The sequence below is a fragment of the Capra hircus genome, chromosome 2 (assembly GCF_001704415.2).
Source record: "Capra hircus breed San Clemente chromosome 2, ASM170441v1, whole genome shotgun sequence".
In the NCBI taxonomy this organism is placed as follows: Eukaryota; Metazoa; Chordata; class Mammalia; order Artiodactyla; family Bovidae; genus Capra; species Capra hircus.
Window position 1 is genome coordinate 68425540 of NC_030809.1, and position 19199 is coordinate 68444738.

The 19199-nt window shown below is 36.8% G+C and overlaps 1 protein-coding gene across 2 annotated transcripts in view; it reads right to left on the bottom strand.

Annotated features, from left to right (window-relative positions):
- DPP10 (dipeptidyl peptidase like 10) overlaps positions 16698-19199 on the bottom strand; it is a 771622-nt gene continuing 769120 nt past the window's right edge. For both annotated transcript variants that reach the window (XM_005676208.3, XM_005676210.2), the window contains exon 26: positions 16698-18820. In XM_005676208.3, the coding sequence (XP_005676265.1) occupies positions 18686-18820 (135 nt within the window). In that variant the 3' untranslated portion in view covers positions 16698-18685. The remainder of the gene's footprint in view (positions 18821-19199) is intronic.

Sequence of the window (19199 nt, forward strand, 5' to 3'; positions counted from 1 at the left end):
TATAAGTCTTTGCATAATAAGGACAAGCAGCAGAAAGACACAGAGAAAAACAAGAGTGGAACAGAGGCAACCACCTACCTCTTCCTAATGAGCAGGAGACTTGTTCTTAATGAAGAAAAACTGCTGCTCCCAACTCAACTCGCAGCTCCTGGTACTGCTGGTAATATTAAAGCTTCATAAGAATGCTCATTAGACCAAAACACAGTAAGAGCTTCAAGAATTTACTGCATTATTTGAATTACAGCATCTAGCAGTTATTATGTAAATGCTTCCTAAATGAATGAGGAAACACTTACTTATTTATGGCAACACTTCCCTTTTTCTGTAATAATCTCCATGGTGTGTGTGTACACTAGGTCTTTTTCATCATTAGCTGTTATTCAAATATCTTCTTAGAGGGCTTTTTGGATCTCTGTCACCCACGGCTGTCACTCTTTATGCCTTTATGTATGTGCTGTGCTCAGTCATGTCTGACACTTTGCTACTCTGGGGACTGTAACTTGCCAGGCTCCTCTGTCCATGGAATTCTCCAGGAAAGCATACTGGAGTAGGGTGCCATTTCCTCCTCCAGAGGCTCTTCCTGACCCAGGGATGGAACCCTCGTCTCTTGCATCTCCTGCAATAGCAGGTGGATTCTTAACCATGACACCACCTTTCTCCCTTTATTCTTTTGTATTTTATTTTTAAAACACAATATATCTTAAAATATTTATTCATATATTTCTTTGTTGCTAAAATGAAAGTTTCTTTTATTCCAATGCAATTTACCATTCCTTTTTTTTTTAACTTTTTAATTTTATATTGGGATATAGCCAAATAACAATCTAGTGATAGCTTCAGGTGGACAGCAAAGGAACTCTGCCATATGTATACATGCATTCATTCTCCACAAATTCCCTTCTCAAGATGTAAATTTCTTGAGGACAGGGATTCTGTATGTCTTATTCACTGCTAAGTTCTTAGCATCCAAAATGTTGTTGAGCACACAGAAGGCACTCAATAAAAAATATGATGGAAAATTAGTTAATGAATCCAAGGCATTTTAGTAATATTTCCATTTATTTGTCAGGATAATGTGTATAGTGTAAAGTGTGATGTTGACTAGACTTTGTCATCAAATGAGAACTGGACTAAAGCCTGAACAGAAGAAAACTGTTCCAGATTTTCTCCTTACCTTCACCTCTATAGACATAAGAAAATATAGGGCCACATATGTTATTCTCCTGATTAGAAGCACTTATAATGTTACCATAATGCAAGCTTTTTTCATGCAATTATACTAATAGAAAGGGGTTTTCTTTAAATATCAACTAAAATTAAGTGGGAGGGATTGGGGGCAGGAGGGGAAGGGGACGACAGAGGATGAGATGGATGGATGGCATCACTGACTCGATGCACGTGAATCTGAGTGAACTCCGGGAGTTGGTGATGGACAGGGAAGCCTGGCGTGCTGCGATTCATGGGGTTGCAAAGAGTCGGACATGACTGAGCGACTGAACTGAACTGAAGACTCTTCTTTTCTAAATAATTCTAATTAGGAAAAACCTCTTAGCAGTTCTATTTATTTATTCAAGGAGTCTCTCTTCCTTTATGTCTTTTTCTCCTCTTTTAATAAGGACATTTCTGTTCCTATTATGGACAAACACTCTTATTGCTAGTTTTGTGATGATATAAAGAGAGATGCTCTTGCTTCAGAAAATTAGAATATGGACTCCCTTCACATATATATATATATTTTTTTTTTTTTTCTACTTTACAATATTGTATTGGTTTTGCCATACTTCAACATGAATCCCCCACGGGTGTTGCTTATCACAAAATGATACTCAAAAATAATGAAAAAAGACAATAATCTGGAATAATAAAAGCTGAAAAAGCACAAAATAATCACACTTCAGAAAGTTCATAAAATAAATAAACTTAAGGATATAAAAAGTCGACAGAGGATGAGATGGTTGGATGGCATCAATGACTCTATGGACATGAGTTTGAGCAGGCTCCAGGAGTTGGTGATGGACAGGGAAGCCTAGCATGCTGCAGTCCATGGGGTCGCAAAGAGTTCGGACATGACTGAGCAACTGAACTGAACTGAAATGAATGATATAAAAATTTACCAAGACTGAAACAGGAGATGTATTACAATCAAATTAGCCTTAAAGCACACAATTTTGGGGACTTCCCTGGTTGTTTAGTGGCTAAGACTCTGCGCTCCCAATGGAGGGGGTCTGGGTTTGATCCTTGGTCAGGGAACTAGAACCCATATGCTGCAACTATACCTAGCACAGTAAAATAAATAAATACATAAATAAATATATATATATATATATTTTTAAAAAGCACAGAATTTTTGATGCATAAATAAGAATTTATTTCTTATGTAAGGAACTAAATGTTCAGTCATTGTATAAGTTGGTGTGTATGTAATATATTAATAGAACCTGGAAGTACTGGAATAAATAATTGGTAAGAGAATGATAATTAATAAGAGTTTTATAAAAGTTATTGCATCTAATCAGAATCTCCAATTTTTCCTTTGACATTTTACTTTCATTTCATTTTACATTATTTACCCTCCCTTTGTGATATCTTGTGTGGCAGATGTAACTATCATCTATTTACTGACAACTCTCAAAATGTTTATGTCCCATCCTCTCAATCCTGGAATTAGATATCTAACTACCTACTTAACATCTAAACATACATGCATAATAATTATCCTAATTGTTTCTAACATATGTGGTGTCTCACACCTACTTCATCTCAGTAAATGGCAAGTCCTCTTTACATTTCTTGTCAAACACATAAGCAAACAAAACCCTTGGAGTTACTCTTAACTCTTCTCTTCCTACCATCAGTTACATCCAGTATGTTAACATCCTCATAACTCTATATTCAGAATATATTCAGAATCAAACAATGTCTCAATACGGACTCCATCTCCATGTTTCTGATCCAAGTCACCATAATTTCTCCCCTTGTTTCCCAAGGTAGCATCTTTACTGGTCTAATAGACATTAGACATTTCCTTGCTTTCTTCCTGTCCATTTTCAATACAGCATCGAGAGTAAATTTGTAAAATCATGAGTCAGCCATGTTACCGTTTTACTCAACTCTTTAGTTGCTTGCATCTCTCTGAAGGCGAAAGGCAAGTCCCTCAACAGATAAGAACCCACATAACTGCCTTTCTAATCTTTTCTACTCATTTCTCCTCATCATACTCCTCCAGCCACTATAACCTCCTTGCTCCTTGACAAACATGGTCTCAGTTCAGGTCTTTGGGTGTGTTTTTCCATTGCCTGAGATGAACTTCCCCTCAGATAGCTGTCTTATATCTTATTTAGGTTTTCTGCTCAACTGTCATGCTTGATTAAACTGGAATTCCTCCCACGTAAATCTCCTTACCAACATGATTATACATATCACCATACTAGATATTTAACATATCTATATTTATTGCCTGCCTCTTACCAAACTCCATGAGGGCAAGGATTTGTGTGTATTTTGTTGAATGCTGACTCCACAGTGCCTAGGACTGTGTGTGACCCATGGTAATTATTCAAAATTTGTTGTACAAATTTAGTAACTATTATGAAAATAGGAAAATGGTTTATTATTTTTAAAAACAAAGTTCAATTCAAATAAAAGCTTTCCAAAAAAAGAGTATTCAAAAAATTATATATATTGTAAATATCAGGGGCCACTCTTTCATGTAATTATCTCAATTTTCCACATCAACATTCATCAGGATTATTAAAATACTAATAATTTTCACATTTGCTTAGCATTTTACTTTGTAAAGCTGATGAAATTTCTTTTAAACATTATACTCCCTTAAGCTGTGAAGTCAAAGTGAAAAAGAAATAAAGTGGTGATTCTTTTGTGAAACAAAACAAACAAAAAAATTGGAGGGAAGAGGTTCTTAAGAAAAAAGGAAAAAAAAAGTAGGCATAGTGGGACTGAAACCAGGACACAGTAGTTATTAAGATGGGTGTCTTTATAAGAGGAGAGAGATTATCAGATTTTTCTTCTTGCATGTATGTGTGCACATGCATACACAGACACACCTCACCCCCCGCCCCCGCTGCACACACACACTCACAAGGAAAGCCACATGAAATGCAGTAAGAAGTCAAGTCACTTATCTGTAGGCCAGGAAGAGAGGCCTCAGACAAAATCAGCCCTGCCTGCAAGTCCAGAATTGTGAGAAGGTAAGTTTCTTCTGTTTAACATATCTAGTCTGTGGTCTCCTTTTATGACAGTCTACGCAGACTGTGCATGTGTGTGCTAAGTTGCTTGAGTCTGTCTGACTCTATGTGACCCCATGGACTATAGCCTACTAAAAGCTCCACTGTCCATGGAATTCCCCAGCAAGAATACTAGAGAGGGTAGGCATTCCCTTCTCCAGGGGATCTTCTTGGCCCAGGGATGGAACTTGGGTCTCCTGCATTGCAGGTAGATTCTTTACTGTCTGAGCCAGCAGAGAAGCCCTATAAAATAAATACCTTAAACCAATAGTTATCCTCTTTCTTAATGACAAAACACTTATTCTTCACCGTTAAAATTAAGAACAAATCAGGGGAAAATCCTATCTTCAGTCAACATAGACTAGCAAAAACAATTAGTATAAGAATTACAGAGGAAGAGTTAGAAGTATCTGTATTGGTATATGATATATATATACACACACACATGATAATTTGTTGAAGGAATCAAGGAAAGTCTATCTTGAAAACTAATTTAATTTTAATTATTAACCTTCATGTATACAAAGAAAAATAGTCATAAGAGAATAACCTAATTATTATAATAACAAAATGGAAATATCTAGGTTAAAATAAGAAATGGAAATCCATATGATATTAACTTTGAAACACTTCTGAATGAATCAAAATACATGCTGTGTTCTTATTTAGGAAGGATCAGCATGATAAATATATTACTAATCTTGAAGTTAATTAATAAATTCAATACAGTGCCCCAAATAGCAGGCATTATTGCTATTATATCATTGTAATATGCAGTAATAACAAAGCACAAGGATTATATCCTGATACTCCTAAAGAGATAAGAATTTAAGTGAAAAATGTAGGTGGATAAATGTGTCTCAATATGGCACTGTTTATTTGTGAAGCTAGAAGTAAATGCCAACATATGCATGTTTTGTCAAATCATAGTTTCAAATGAATATATAAACCACATTTTAAGTACTATATGTATTGGGAGAGAATGAGTGGAGAGAAGAGGAACTGAATCTTGTTTAAATTTCCTTTTGTAGATTTAATTTTGGAATCATGCAAATATTTTAGATTATTTTACATCAAAATAGAGTGTAATAAACAGATCTTAAACATGTAAGGGAAAATAAAACCAATAACTTTATATTGAGTATACAGTATAATCATACTGAAAAATTGTTTTTCTCAAAGTAGTTTCTAAATACAATTTATCTCCATAGTTCTCCAAGGTATCTTCACGACCCAGGGATAGAACACAGGTCCCCTGCACTGCAGGCAGACACTTTACCGTCTAAGTCACCAGGGAAGCCCCAAATAATATGTATAGTATAATTTAATTGTCAGTAAGGTTGGCATATTTTCCCTGCCACTGTAAAATTGAATTATGGTTTAAAATAAATAAATAAATGTTTAGTTTCACTAACATAAAATGAGAGCCTCTTCTGGTGGTTCAGCGGTTAAGACTCTGTGTTCCTAATGCTGGGGGCGTGGGTTCAGTCCCTGGTAGGGCTGCAAGAAAAACTGCATGGCCAAAAAATTAAAAAAAATTTAAAACACAAAAAGTACTTGATAAAAGACATTAAAAGTGTTAAACTCAAGATGTATATTACTTTTAAAATGTATTTTCTAGCCCTGTCCACTAAAACATCCCTGGAGCCTTCCACAAATTACACAGATAATGCCAAAAGGACTCAAGAACCAATTTAAATATGCTGAGATTGTATAATGCAGGCATGCACTAACTATCAGTTAGGATAATACCTGCAATTTACAGGTTTAAGGACTTCCCTGGTGGCTCACATAGTAAAGAAACCACCTGCAATGCAGAAACCTGGGTTCAGTTCCTGGGTCTGGAAGATCCCCTGGAGGAGGGCATGGCAACCCACTTCGATATTCTTGCCTGGAGAATCACCATGGACAGAAGCGCCTGATGGGCTACAGTCCATGGGGTCGCAAAGAGTCAGGCACAACTCTGCGATTAAGCACAGTATGTATAAAATATGTTTAAATTCATGAAGTGAAAGTGTTAGTCACTTGCTCAGTCATGTCTGACTCCTTGCTAAATGGATTGTAGCCCAGCAGGGCTGCTCTGTTCATGAGATTCTCCAGGCAGGAATACTGGAGTGGGTTGCCATTCACTTCTCCAGGGGCATGACCCAGGAATCCTACATTGCAGGATCTACCTACATTGCAGGTAGATTCTTTACCCATAAGTTTATACAAATTTTGAAAAAATAAAAATCCTCCTCAGTAAATTTGGAAAATAATAAGGAATCATTTCATTTTTTGAAAATTTTTTAATAAAGGGTAAGACCGTGGCATTTGTCTTGCTTTTCTTACATATACCAAATGTTTGATGGTAGTAGGAAAGTTGCATTACCCCTTAATGCAGATTTGCTTTTTCCCATTTCAAAGGGGACCATTTATTTTGGTTATCCCATCCCTGTGTTGCTTTTGTGTATTAGGAGCCTGGGGGAAAGAAAACTGATCATTTTAAAGTTTAAATATCTTCAGACCAAAAGGATTCTTACATAGACTAAGGTACAATACTCAGCAGTTCTGGACCTTGAGCTGGAAAGGGCTGAGGTTGTGTCCTTTGTGGTGGGATTGATTGTACTCTGTATAGAGGAATCAAAGGAGCAAGTGAAATGTTTGATGTCTAGAATGGTGGACTGTGTCAGTGACTGTGGTGCTCCCTAAATTCTCCATTCATTCCGCATTTTCCAGTCTCTTTGTGGTTAGGGTGAGATGCTGAGAGCTGTCCTGAAAAATGAACTCCAAGCAGATGTAATGGTGTCACTTCAGAAAGGTGGCAATTGTAAGAGGGTATCATGTGTCTTCTTCAATCTTCTCTTCCTTTGACATAACAGCATGGAGGTCCATGTTTCAGATGCCAGGGGAATGTAAAGTGACTCTCCTGCCCATGTGTGATATCATGTGAGAAGTAAAGATTTATTTACTTAACATACTCAGACTTTCTTGGTGATCCCAGTGGCTAAGACTCTGTGCTCCCAATGCAGGGTGTCTGAGTTCAACTGCTAGTCAGGGAGCTAGATTCCACACACCACAATGAAGATCAAAGATCCTGTGTGCTGCAACTAAGACCTCACACAGCAAATGAATAAATAAATAAGAATAAATATTAAAAAGTTCTTAACATACTGAAATTAACTTTTTAAAATTTCATGGCACTAATTCATATATCTTACTGTGATTAATCCAATGACTTTCAGTAACTCAATTAGTTGTTTTTTCTTTTATTTTTAATATAAATTTATTTATTTTAATTGGATGCTAATTACTTTACAATATTGTATTGGTAAATTACTGTTTCCTTATGTAAAAATTGGGATATTGATTATACTTAATTCATGCAACTATCTTAAAGATTACATAAATATGTGTATTAAGGAGCTTATCCTAGGAACTGGAACAAATTAAGGAACAAGCTAATGTTACCTATTTTTATTTTTATGAATACTGTTATGATGATGATTATTATTATATTTTTATTCCCCTAGCAAATTACAGGTAAGTGTATAATCTAAATTACATACATTAAAGAGTGTATGTGAGCAAGCATTATATTCAGTGAAATAAGATAATGAGTAAGAATTTGGGGTTTGGGGTGAATTGAAAATAATTGAGAGAGAAAAATTAGAATTTGATAGAAAAGTGAATAAGGATCAACTAAAGAAAGTCTCCAATATCATACAGAGTCCAGATGAAGTTTAAAAATTAATTTTGTATGCCAAAACTTTGAACTCTTTTCACTAGTACCAATCTACATGGAGACAAAGAAAAACATGCAAATAATATGATCTCCTGGACTGTGAAAATGAGTGAAGCATACTGGAAGGTTAGTGACGTTCAGAGAAAAAGACTGGTTTTGGGTCCAAGGTGGACAGAGATTCAGCTGAGATCCAAAGCAAGCAGTGTGCCAGGGGAAGCAGGTTGTTTTGTTTACTACTTTCATACTCCAGAAATATTTATCTTTCCAAGGGATGTGAATTATTTCCTTCAGGTAAGAAAACCTAATGCAATACAAATGAAAACAGAACTAAAGTATTATTTTTCTTTCTAAAATCTATGTCCTTCAGTGTTTTGAATTGAAAAATAATTGCCAGAAAATGGAAGGGCTTTACTATAAATTTCCTTAAAATTGTGAGTGAGAAGGAAACCTGAATGCAGAGCAACTGCTCTTCAGTATGATAGTGGACATGTGAAGGTTTTTTAACTTGAATAAAACAAGTTGATTCATTATGGAATATTTATTCAATTGGAATGGGTCCGTCCAAGGGAGTACCATTTGTAATATGAGGATCATTATAAAAGAATGAAAATCAAAACATGAACTGGATACGCTGATATTTTCAGTAAATGATGACTATAAAACGTTTGAGCTAAGATATCCATGTATGCATTAGATATGTTCGTTAGATTCAATGGTAAAATAAGATGCTAATGCTGTAGCAAACAGCACAGTATCTCACTTTGGCACAAAAATCTTTGAGCTTTATTTTGATTTGAAGTCAACGTTGAAATTGAAATTTCCCACATATCTGGGCAAAACAATTTTGTTCTTCCTAAAGGCTACTCAAAATTCATTTACACCATACAGATTTTTAAAATTCACACTTGCTATCCTAAAGGGATGAAGAGATGTCAGGTAATAAGAATGACAACCACTAAAAGTGCATAAGTCAGAGAAAACGAAATACTATGTGATATCCCTTACATGGAGAATCTAAAAAATATAACAAAAAAGAAGTAGATTCACAGATATAGAGAGCAAACTAGTGGTTACAAGTGGGGGTGAGGGCAACATAGGGATTGGGAAGTAGGAGGCACAAGCTAATGCGTGTAAGATAGGCTCAAGGACATATTGTATAATGTAGCCAATATTTTGTGATAACTATAAATAGAAAGTAACTTTTAAAATTGTACAAAAAATAAAAATTTAATCTAAAAATGTATATGAATGGGGAGACTGTTACCTGTGTTTCTTTGACAGGACTTTTATTTTCCCATTGAACTATGCCTTATGATTATCTCTATACAGAGATAATCAAGTCTTCATAAGTCGTGTTAAAGCAAATAAAGCCTGAAAAATGGGACTGTTAGCACAGCAATCATATTTCAAAACTGCCTTCCTGCAGGTAACAGTGTGTCACTGACGAGGATCAGAAGAGAAAGGAGAAAATGTTGGTTAGGGAAGGTGTACTAACTCTTGGAAACAAAGCCTGGAGTTCAGGGTCTTGTGAGACACTTTCAAATGAAGGGTCTGTGTTTACCCAGTCTCACTGTTCAATGCCTTAGCTATGCCTCTGGCTGAAATGCCAGGACTAAGGATCATCATTAGTAGGGTGTTCTTACTTATTCTGGGTAATACATACATTAGACACCTATTTTACATCAGTTCTCCTACCAGTCTTACTGCTTCTCAGGTGGCACTATTGGTAAAAACCTGCCTGCAAATGTAGGAGACATAAGAGCCATGGGTTCGATCCCTGGGGGGAAGATCCCCCGGAGGAGGGCACGGCAACCCACTCCAGTGTTCTTGCCTTGAGAATTTCATGGACACAGGAGCCTAGAAGGCTATGGTCCATAGTGACACAAAGAATTGGACATGACTGAAGCGACTTAGCATGCATGCACCATTCTTACCAGTTGCACCCTCAACAAGGATATTGCAGTTTCATATATAGAACTTACCAGGTTCTTGTATATCTAGGATGGAGGCTTGCAACCAAACCATGGACAATGGGACTTGAAGGAATTATCTTTCCTCATTAAAAGCAATAGTCCCTCTTTGCCTAACTATCCTTGGACATTGCCATGAAAGAATGTACTGCTCTCAGCAGCTGCAGCCAATGAAGCAGAGGAGCAGCCCACTGGAGCTGGAGAAGGGAAAGGTCGGGGAGGCTGGAATTTGATTTCCAATTTGGTCTATTAAACTGCTCCTAGAAGCACCAACAAGCATCTCTTGTGATGTGAGTCAACATATACAATGGTATATTAGTCATTAAAAGGAACAAAACTGGGTCATTTGTAGAGATATGGACGAACCTAGACTCTGTCATACAGAATGAAGTAGAAAAAGAAAAACAAATATTGTCTATTAATGCGTATATATGGAATCTAGAAAAATGGTACTGACGAACCTATTTGCAGGGCAGGAATAGAGACACAGACATAGAGAGCAGACTTGTGGACACAGCAAGGGAAGGAGAAGGTGGGACAAATTGAGAGAGCAGCTTTGACAGATATACACTACCATGTGTAAAATAGATAGCCAGTCGAAAGTTGTTGCACACCCCAGGGAACTCAGCTAGATACTCTGTGATAACCTAGAGGAGTGTGATGGGGTGGGTGGGAGGCTCAAGAGAGGAGAGTGTATATGTATACATATAACTGGTTCACACTGTTGTACAATAGAAATTAATACAACATTGTAAAACATTATGTTCCAATTAAATATAAATTTAACAATAATTAATAAACAAAATATATTTCTTGTCATTTAAGCCAGTGCTTCTCAAACTGTACTGAGTGTGCAAATCACTTGGGGACCTTGTGACATTTAGATTCTGATTTAGAAAGCTGAAGCAGTGCCTGAGGGTCTGCATTTCTAACCAACAAGGGTGATGTCCAAGCTTCTTACATATTGAGTCACAAGTATTTAGGCAACTTTAAGTTTCTATTCAGTTACTAGAAGCCACAAGTATACTAAATGGCAACCCTGAATAGAGAGAGACTTGAAAGCTGAATCCAATCTAAAGATATGCATGACAAACCTTAGCAATTCACTAGTTTAAAAATGCACAGATATGATTATGGCAGTTGAGGACTTTGAGGTTATCATGATCTGTGTTCATATCCTGGTTCTGTCACTTACACGCTGTGTGACTCATGCATGCTAAGTTGCTTCAGTTGTGTCTGACTCTTTGCAAACCCATGGACTATAGCCCGCCAGGGTCCTCTGTCCATGGGATTCTCCAGGCATGAATATTAGATTAGGTTGCCATTTTCTTCTCCAGGAGATCTTTCCAACCTGGAGATCGAACCAGCATCTCTTGCATCTCCAGCATTGGCAGGTGCATTCTTTACCACTAGTGCCACCCTACTGAAACATTATTTAACCTCTCTGAATCTTGATTTCTTCAGAGAACTATGTCATCTATCTCATATAGTTGGCTTGAAGATTAGTTGAAATTATGCGATTAAAAAGTCTAGACCTTAAACAAATGTGAGTTCTTTTTCTATGATGCTATTGGCGGCATGGAATTCGTATTGTTAAGGTTCATTCATCCCTAAGATTGCTTAGTTAAATGGTGCTAAGCCTAATAGAAAAAATGTAGATTGTGACAATCAATCCAGAGACTTTTCTTTAACTAAACTGCTCTATCAAAATCTTGTGATTCCTGTACCTGGCTATGTTAAACTTAATTGGAATTTTTTTAAAAACGTAAAGTTGCACTTTTATATGGCTGGTTTCTTCTTTAAAACCTGTCTGCATTGGTGAAATTTTTATTTATTTATTTACTACTGTTCTGGGTCTTTGTTGCTGTACAGGCTTTCTCTAGTTTGGGCAAGAGGGGGCCAGTCTTTAGCTGTAGGCTTCTAGTCACAGTGGGTTCTCTTATTGCAGAGCACAGGCTCTTAGCACACAGGCTTCAATAGTTGCTGGATGAGGGCTCAGTATGTTTGGTGCATGGCGTTAGTTGCCCCACAGCATGTGGAATATTCCCAGACTAGGGATTGATCCTTTGTCCCCACATTGCAAGGCAGATTATTAACTACTGAACCATCAGGGTAGTCCAAGAGTAAATTTTTAAATTCACAGGCACTCTCCTCCAGAATTGCTGGAATATTGTTAAATGAAATGAATACAATGTTAGCAGAGCTGATCAGTATAAGCAAAATCTACTCCCTCTAATAACAGAAAGGTGGAAGATAACGCATTTTTAAGTCAGATTGCAAATTGGATGGTGGATGCCAGCTATGACATCTAAATTTGCAGTGTTTGATGATGAGACAAGGTCTTCTTTTCTTCATGTTTATAAGCCTGGGTGCTTTGATTAACATAGTGCTTTGAATACCTCTTGGAGAATTTGGAATGTCCTAGGTTAGGAGAAGGCAATGGAACCCCACTCCAGTACTCTTGCCTGGAAAATCCCATGGACAGAGGAGCCTGGTGGGATGCAGTCCATGGGGTCGCTGAGGGTCGGACACGACTGAGCGACTTCACTTTCACTTTTCACTTTCATGCATTGGAGAAGGAAATGGCAACCCACTCCAGTGTTCTTGCCTGGAGAATCCCAGGGACGGGGGAGCCTGATGGGCTGCCGTTTATGGGGTTGCACAGAGTCGGACACGACTGAAGCAACTTAGCAGCAGCAGCAGCAGGTTAATGCCAGAGCAAGGGAATTTACTTACAATTTCCCAGGCATAAAGTTATGATTTCTCTGAGCAAGTGTTTGAATGGATAGAGATAGCTGTTACATATCCCCAGCAGAAAAATAAAACGTTTTAATATTACATATATACTCTTGACCTTAGGGAAACCATGTAACTTCAAACATGGCAATATTGTACACTGGACTATCATTTACCTTTCAGCATTATTGCTATCAAATTATCCTAACAATATCTCTAACTAAATGTTTAAATATTTAAAATCTATTCTCAGTTGAGGTGAACATGAGTTAAAACTTTCCTCATTTCAGGAATAGTTTAGAACAGAATGGGTTCCTAAGTTGGCTTGAGCTGGGTTTTATGGTATTTACTCATTAATAATGATGTTATTAAAGTGCTGCACTCAGCAAATCTGGAAAACTCAGCAGTGACCACAGTTCTGAAAATGTCAGTTTTCATTCCAATCTCAAAGAAGGGCAATGCCAAAGAATGTCCAAACTACAGCACAATTACACTCATTTCATATGTTAGCTAGATCATGCTCAAAATTCTTCATGCTAGATTTCAACAGTACATGGACAGAGAACTTCCACATGTACAAGCTGGATTTAGAAAAGGCTAGATTTAGAGGAACCAGAGACCAAATTTTCTTTGACTGTGTGGATCATAAAAAACTGGAAAATTCTGAAAGAGAGGAATACCAGACCACCTTACCTGTCTCCTGAGAAACCTGTAACAACATGGAACAGACAGGCTCAAAATTGGGAAAGAAGTACATCAAGGCTGTATATTGTCACTCTACTTATTTAACTTTTATGCAGAGTACATCATGCAAATTGTCTGGCTGGATGAAGCTCAAGCTGGAGGCAGAAAACAAAGAGGAGCTAAAGAGCCTCTTGATTAAGAGTGAAAGAGGAAAGTGAGAAAGCTTACTTAAAACTCAATATTCAAAAAACTAAGGTCATGGCAAATAGTCTCATCACTTTATGGTAAATAGAAGTGGAGAAAGTGGAAAACAGTGACAGATTTTATTTTCTTGGGCTCCAAAGTAACTGTGGATAGTGACTGCAGCCATAAAATTAAAAGACACTTGCTTCTTGGGAGGAAAGCTATGACAAACCTAGAAAGCATATTAAAAAGTAGAGACATCATTTTGCTGACAAAGGTACATATAGTGAGATTTGGACCATAAAGAAGGCTGAGCAATGAAAAATTGTTGCTTTTGAACTGTGATGCTGGAGAAGACTACTGAGAGTCCTTTGGACTGCAAGAGCAAACCAGTCAATACTAAGGGAAATCAATTGTGAATATTCATTGGAAGGACTGACACTGAAGCTCAAGCTCCAATAGTTTGGCTACCTGGTATGAAGAGCTGACTCACTGGAAAAGACCCTGATGCTGGGAAAGATTGAGGGCAGGAGGAGAAGGGGGTGACAGAAGATGAGATGGTTGAATGGTATCACCAACTCAATGGATATGAGTTAGAGCAAAGTCTGGGAGATGGTGAAGGACAGGGAAGCCTGACATGCTGCAGCTCTTGGGGCAGCAAAGAATGAGATAGGACTTAGCACCTGAATGAAAACAATTCATTAATTATGCAAATTTGACAAGTTACATACTTATCTGAGACTCAATTTCTTTATCCATAAAATAGGAATCATAATACCTATTTCAGAGCATGTTGAAAAGATTCAATTTGATAAATAATATAAAGTCCTTGCTGCATGCTTGGTATTCAGTAAAAGTACAATAACTTTTGGGTAGTAACAGTTTCCAACCTGAAAAGAAACCACTTCTTTATTCTCATACTATTTCTTCATCCTGTCGTATTCACAGTGATATGCTCTGGTGGGAAGAAAGTGTTCCCACAGAAAGTAAAACCGATTTCAACATTGGTGCACAGGTAGTTTATTTTGGGAAGTAATTCTAGAAAATAGGACTGAGAAGCTAGAAATAGGGAAGAGGGACATCGAAGTATGTATAGATGTGGGCAGTTGAGTTTCATGGGGACTTTAAGAACCATGTAGAATGTTTAAGGGAAGGAAAAGGGGAACATATAGTCAGCTGCTTCTGTCTTCCATTAATTGGATTTCTGTGGAGCCATTAAATTGTCATATAGGTTTGTAGTTTGTAAGTGATGAGACTGTTGGTTCTAGCAGATAGACAACATTAGCAGCAGAGAAGAGAAAGTGAGAAAGAGCCCAGCTGAGGTGTCAGGGTTTATTTACTACAATGCTGGTTGCTGCAGGATGTGTAGGTGATTAAACCATGTGAGGAAGGGCAGAAGTGTGTGAAATGAAAATATCTCCTGTCATACCAATATACAAGAAATGTCACAGCCATCAGAAATTTCTGGCCTCCAAATGTGAATGAGGGCTTCCAAAACTGCTATCCAGCAGATGCTGCCATTCCCCTTGATGACTGCTGAGGAGCTGGGGGAATGCAAGAAGCAGCCATCTGCCACTCCTTAAGGTGAACAATGAAAGAGGATTGGCCCCAGATAGCTGAGGTGCGTTATGAAAAGAGTCCATTCAGTGAGCCCAGAGCCTTGCATCTTCCCATACATAGAATGCAACATTCCTTAACCTGATATCTGATTTTTCTTACCTCACAATAATCTTTGCTGTTCAGACTGCCTGCTCCATTTGTTACAAACTTGTAGATAGCCTGACTCCCCCTCCTGCCTCCTTGGAGCAGTTTTCTCAGAGCTACTGGGATGCTATCTTCCAAGCTCAGAGTCCTTAACATTCTCACCAAATAAAATAACTCTCTACTTTAAGAGACTATATTTTTAGTTGACAAGTGGCATTTCATACATGATTCTTAATAGCAGTCATGTGTCCTCAATGACTCTTGAGATTTGAAAGCGATTCAGTCCCAGATACTTCTGTTTCAAAGCCTCCCATTTTGAGCTCCATGGCTCAAGTAATTTTCTTTATGGCAAAGACAAAAGTTTGTCATCTCGTTCTGGTAGATCTACCACTGTGAGACCCTCAGTGGTGATTTCAGTGCTAAACATCCAATCAAGAAGACACATCCTCCAGGTGAACTGAGGTTCATGTTTTTTTGTCTGTTTCATAAATTTATTTATTTATTTATTTTTGACCATGCTGGGTCTCCATTGCTGCAGGGACTTTTCTCTAGCTGTGATATATGAGCTTCTCATTTTGGTGGCTTCTCATGTTGTGAAGCACAGGCTCTAGGGTGCGTGGACTTTAGTAGTTTCACTTCCCTAGCTTTAGAGCACAGGCTCAGTAGTTGTTGCACATGGACTTAGCTGTTCTGTGGCAGGAGGGATCTTCTGGGACCAGGGATCGAAACAGTTTCCTGCATGGGCAGCCAAATTCTTTACCCTTGAGCCACCAGGGAGGCCTGAGATTCATGTTTTGAAGTGAGTCCTCTGCCCTAAATTCTGTCAAGAAACTGAAACAATCCACAAAGCCTATTTAGTCCCAAGTGTTGACTTAGAAACCTCAATGGAGACAATTAAGATGAGAAATTGCTTTCTTTTTTTAAAATAGCTTCAAAATATTATATGCTCATCTCTGTGGATGACTGAATACTGCTTACCTTTCTTTTATGGAACTTATTTTGAGTTCCATAAACTTATGGAAGTTTATTTTGAGTCATTTTTTTCTTTTTTAACTTTAGGGGGAAAACAGCACTTTGAAAGCTTGCTCCTGGAAATAATACTTGGAAAGTTCTAGGAAACTATTAGAATTTATGAACACATATGAAATAGTGAGACTATGACCAAGGGCAAATGTATAAAGGACAAAATCCAGTTAGATGATTCCTTTAATATTTGATGCCTGTGTGTTTTAGTGAGCATCTCCCTTATCCAAAATAGCCCAATTATGAAAAGCCAGATAATCACAGAAAAACAATTTTCCACCTTCCTACTAATCAGTAGTTTTCACTGGATATCTATTTAACCTTCAAGGTGAAAGCGGGTTCCAGACTAACATCTTTCATGTTAGAAGCTGTATTAAATTAATTGAAAAATAAACACTGATAATAATAATAAAACAGGAGAAATGATGAACAGTAAAAGGTAAATACTTTTTAAATGTTACTCAAATAGACAATAACACCACATCTTTCAAACAACATAATTATTTGCATCATAAAAACTCTAGTTGTTGAAATTTAAAATATTGATTAAAAAGCTTCAATTGGACTAAATCAGCCTAAAAAAGAAATTTCCATCTTAATAAAATAGGCAAAACTTTCCTTTTACACTTATTTTTTTAAACATTATACTTTTTTTTTTTATATGTTTTCCTAGTCTTGAAAAAGACCTGAAATGGGTCTTTCAAAAATTTTTCCCATTTTAAATGGAATCCAACACAGCAGTGAAGATGCAGCTTCAAAGAATACAAGAGAAAAGCAGAATGCCCAAAAAATGACTTATGTGTTTCCAAACACCCAGATTTTGGTGTCGATGCCTTCATAAAACAAGAGGGTTACTGAGCAATTCCATGAAATTTTTAAGTTTCCTCCTGGTATTCTGATGTCATCATAATCTAGCCTGTCCTAAGGACTTTTTAAAACCAAAAAAAACCCAGTCTTCTGCCTAGATTTATCTGAACTTCTGTGCTTGACTTTTGGACATCTCTTCTGGAAGATCCCTCCAGTGAAATGAGAAGATATTTTTTGACTTTTGTCAGAAAAGTTAATATTCTCATGACTTAAATTGACTTCATTACAGTCAAGTTTATTTTACACTCTCAATTACTCACTCCTGCAAATCAACACAGCACAGAAATTAATGCATTTTGTGCCTTAAATAGTAAACACTGTTGTTTGTAAACTTTTTTGGCCAATGAATAAAAAGTATTTCATTTCTGAATCTCACCAGAAGGATTTAAATTAAACAGTAACAGATGTATTGGGCAGGCACGGGATACTAAATAAGAACTGGCAAATGAAATAATCCAGCTCTTTGCTTTTACAATGAAAATGAGAATTGGTTTTTCATTGAGAGAAGAAAAAGGATTAAGTGTTTTAAAAAAGTGTTTTCCACCAAAAGAGCAAAATAGCACTCAGTGGTATAGTATTGTTAACAAAATTTCTTTATCAGAAACTATAATTTAATATTTAAGTACCTAATTTACATGTGACAAGGTATCATATTCAAAAAATTAAACTGCAACTAGAAAACTATTAACCACTAAAAACAATACCAAACATAACCCAAACATTTATAGGAAAGCAACAGCTAGAATTTGAATTGAAAAAAAATTTCATCATATTTGGCTCATTAAACAAAGCATCCATTACAGCCTATAAGCATCTCTTCTAAGTCATCAAGTTTATCCTTTGTAGCATAAATAACATGTAAAGATAGATTTATTGACTGCATATGCACACGTGTGTATACATATTGTGAGACATACACTCATGTGTTGACTTAAAGATATTGTATCTACTGATAACTGGCTGAACTTTGGAAGGTGCTGAAACCCATATTTCTACATGATCTGTGACCCATTTAAAAATGTCTTTTTATAAACAGAAGTTACATAAAATACTCTGGTTTTATTAACTGACTCTTTTCTTAAGCATCATAATAGACAATGAAGGAATTGCACTTATTTTAAAGGTACAGTAAAGTGTTAGATTGCAGCTTGGCCATCAAGGATCAGGGACTGTAGTACTGAGAAGTTGGTGCATTATATGCAAAGATGGTGGTGGCCACTGAAATTAAAATGAGAGCAATTAATTACAGAACAAATAGGGGGGTAACAGAAGAAAACATGCACTACTCCTACTTTAATGCAAAACTAATTTCTCCCCGGAAACCAACCCTTTGACTTTTCTTACACAAAGAAACAGGTTCTGCACCCTTGGCAACACAGTAGACATGGACCTCTGTACTCAAATTCTAGTTCATTGTCTCTGAGTGTGCTGTTCCAGCGTCATCTCCTTAAGCTGCCCTTGAAATTCTGGAGCATCTACAATATTACAGTCTCTTGGTTAGGTTGCACTGAGCCTCAATATCCCTTTCAGCTCTATATAAATAGGGTCCTTTATTCATCTTCTTCTGGTTCCTGTGGTAACACTGGTATTTCTTCCTTTAAACAATCGCTGAAGAATCTGAGAATTGTGCTGTAGAGATGATACTTGCTCTTCTCAGATACGTTATGGCCTTCATCTGGGTAGACCTAAGATATTGAATGGAAAGGAGATTTAAAGTTGTCAAAGAAAGCCTTCTCTCTCAGAATTCATTACTTCAGCTCCATGGCAAGGGAACTCTGGAAAACAATATTTAACCAAAATCTCATGGTATTCAGTTCTGAGTCTTTCATATTAAATGTTTCATTTTTATTTTAATTAGATCAAAATAAGACACTTGAGACAAAATGCAATTTTGTGTCTGTAAATTAGGATTTGTTGGGAATTCCCTGGTGTTCCAGTGGTTAGGATTCTGCCCTTTTGCTGCCTTGGGCCTGGAGTTTAATCCCTGGTTGGGGAACTAAGATCCTGCAAGCCAAAAAATAAATAAATAAAGTAAATAAACTAGGATTTGTTTTCCAAAAAGTT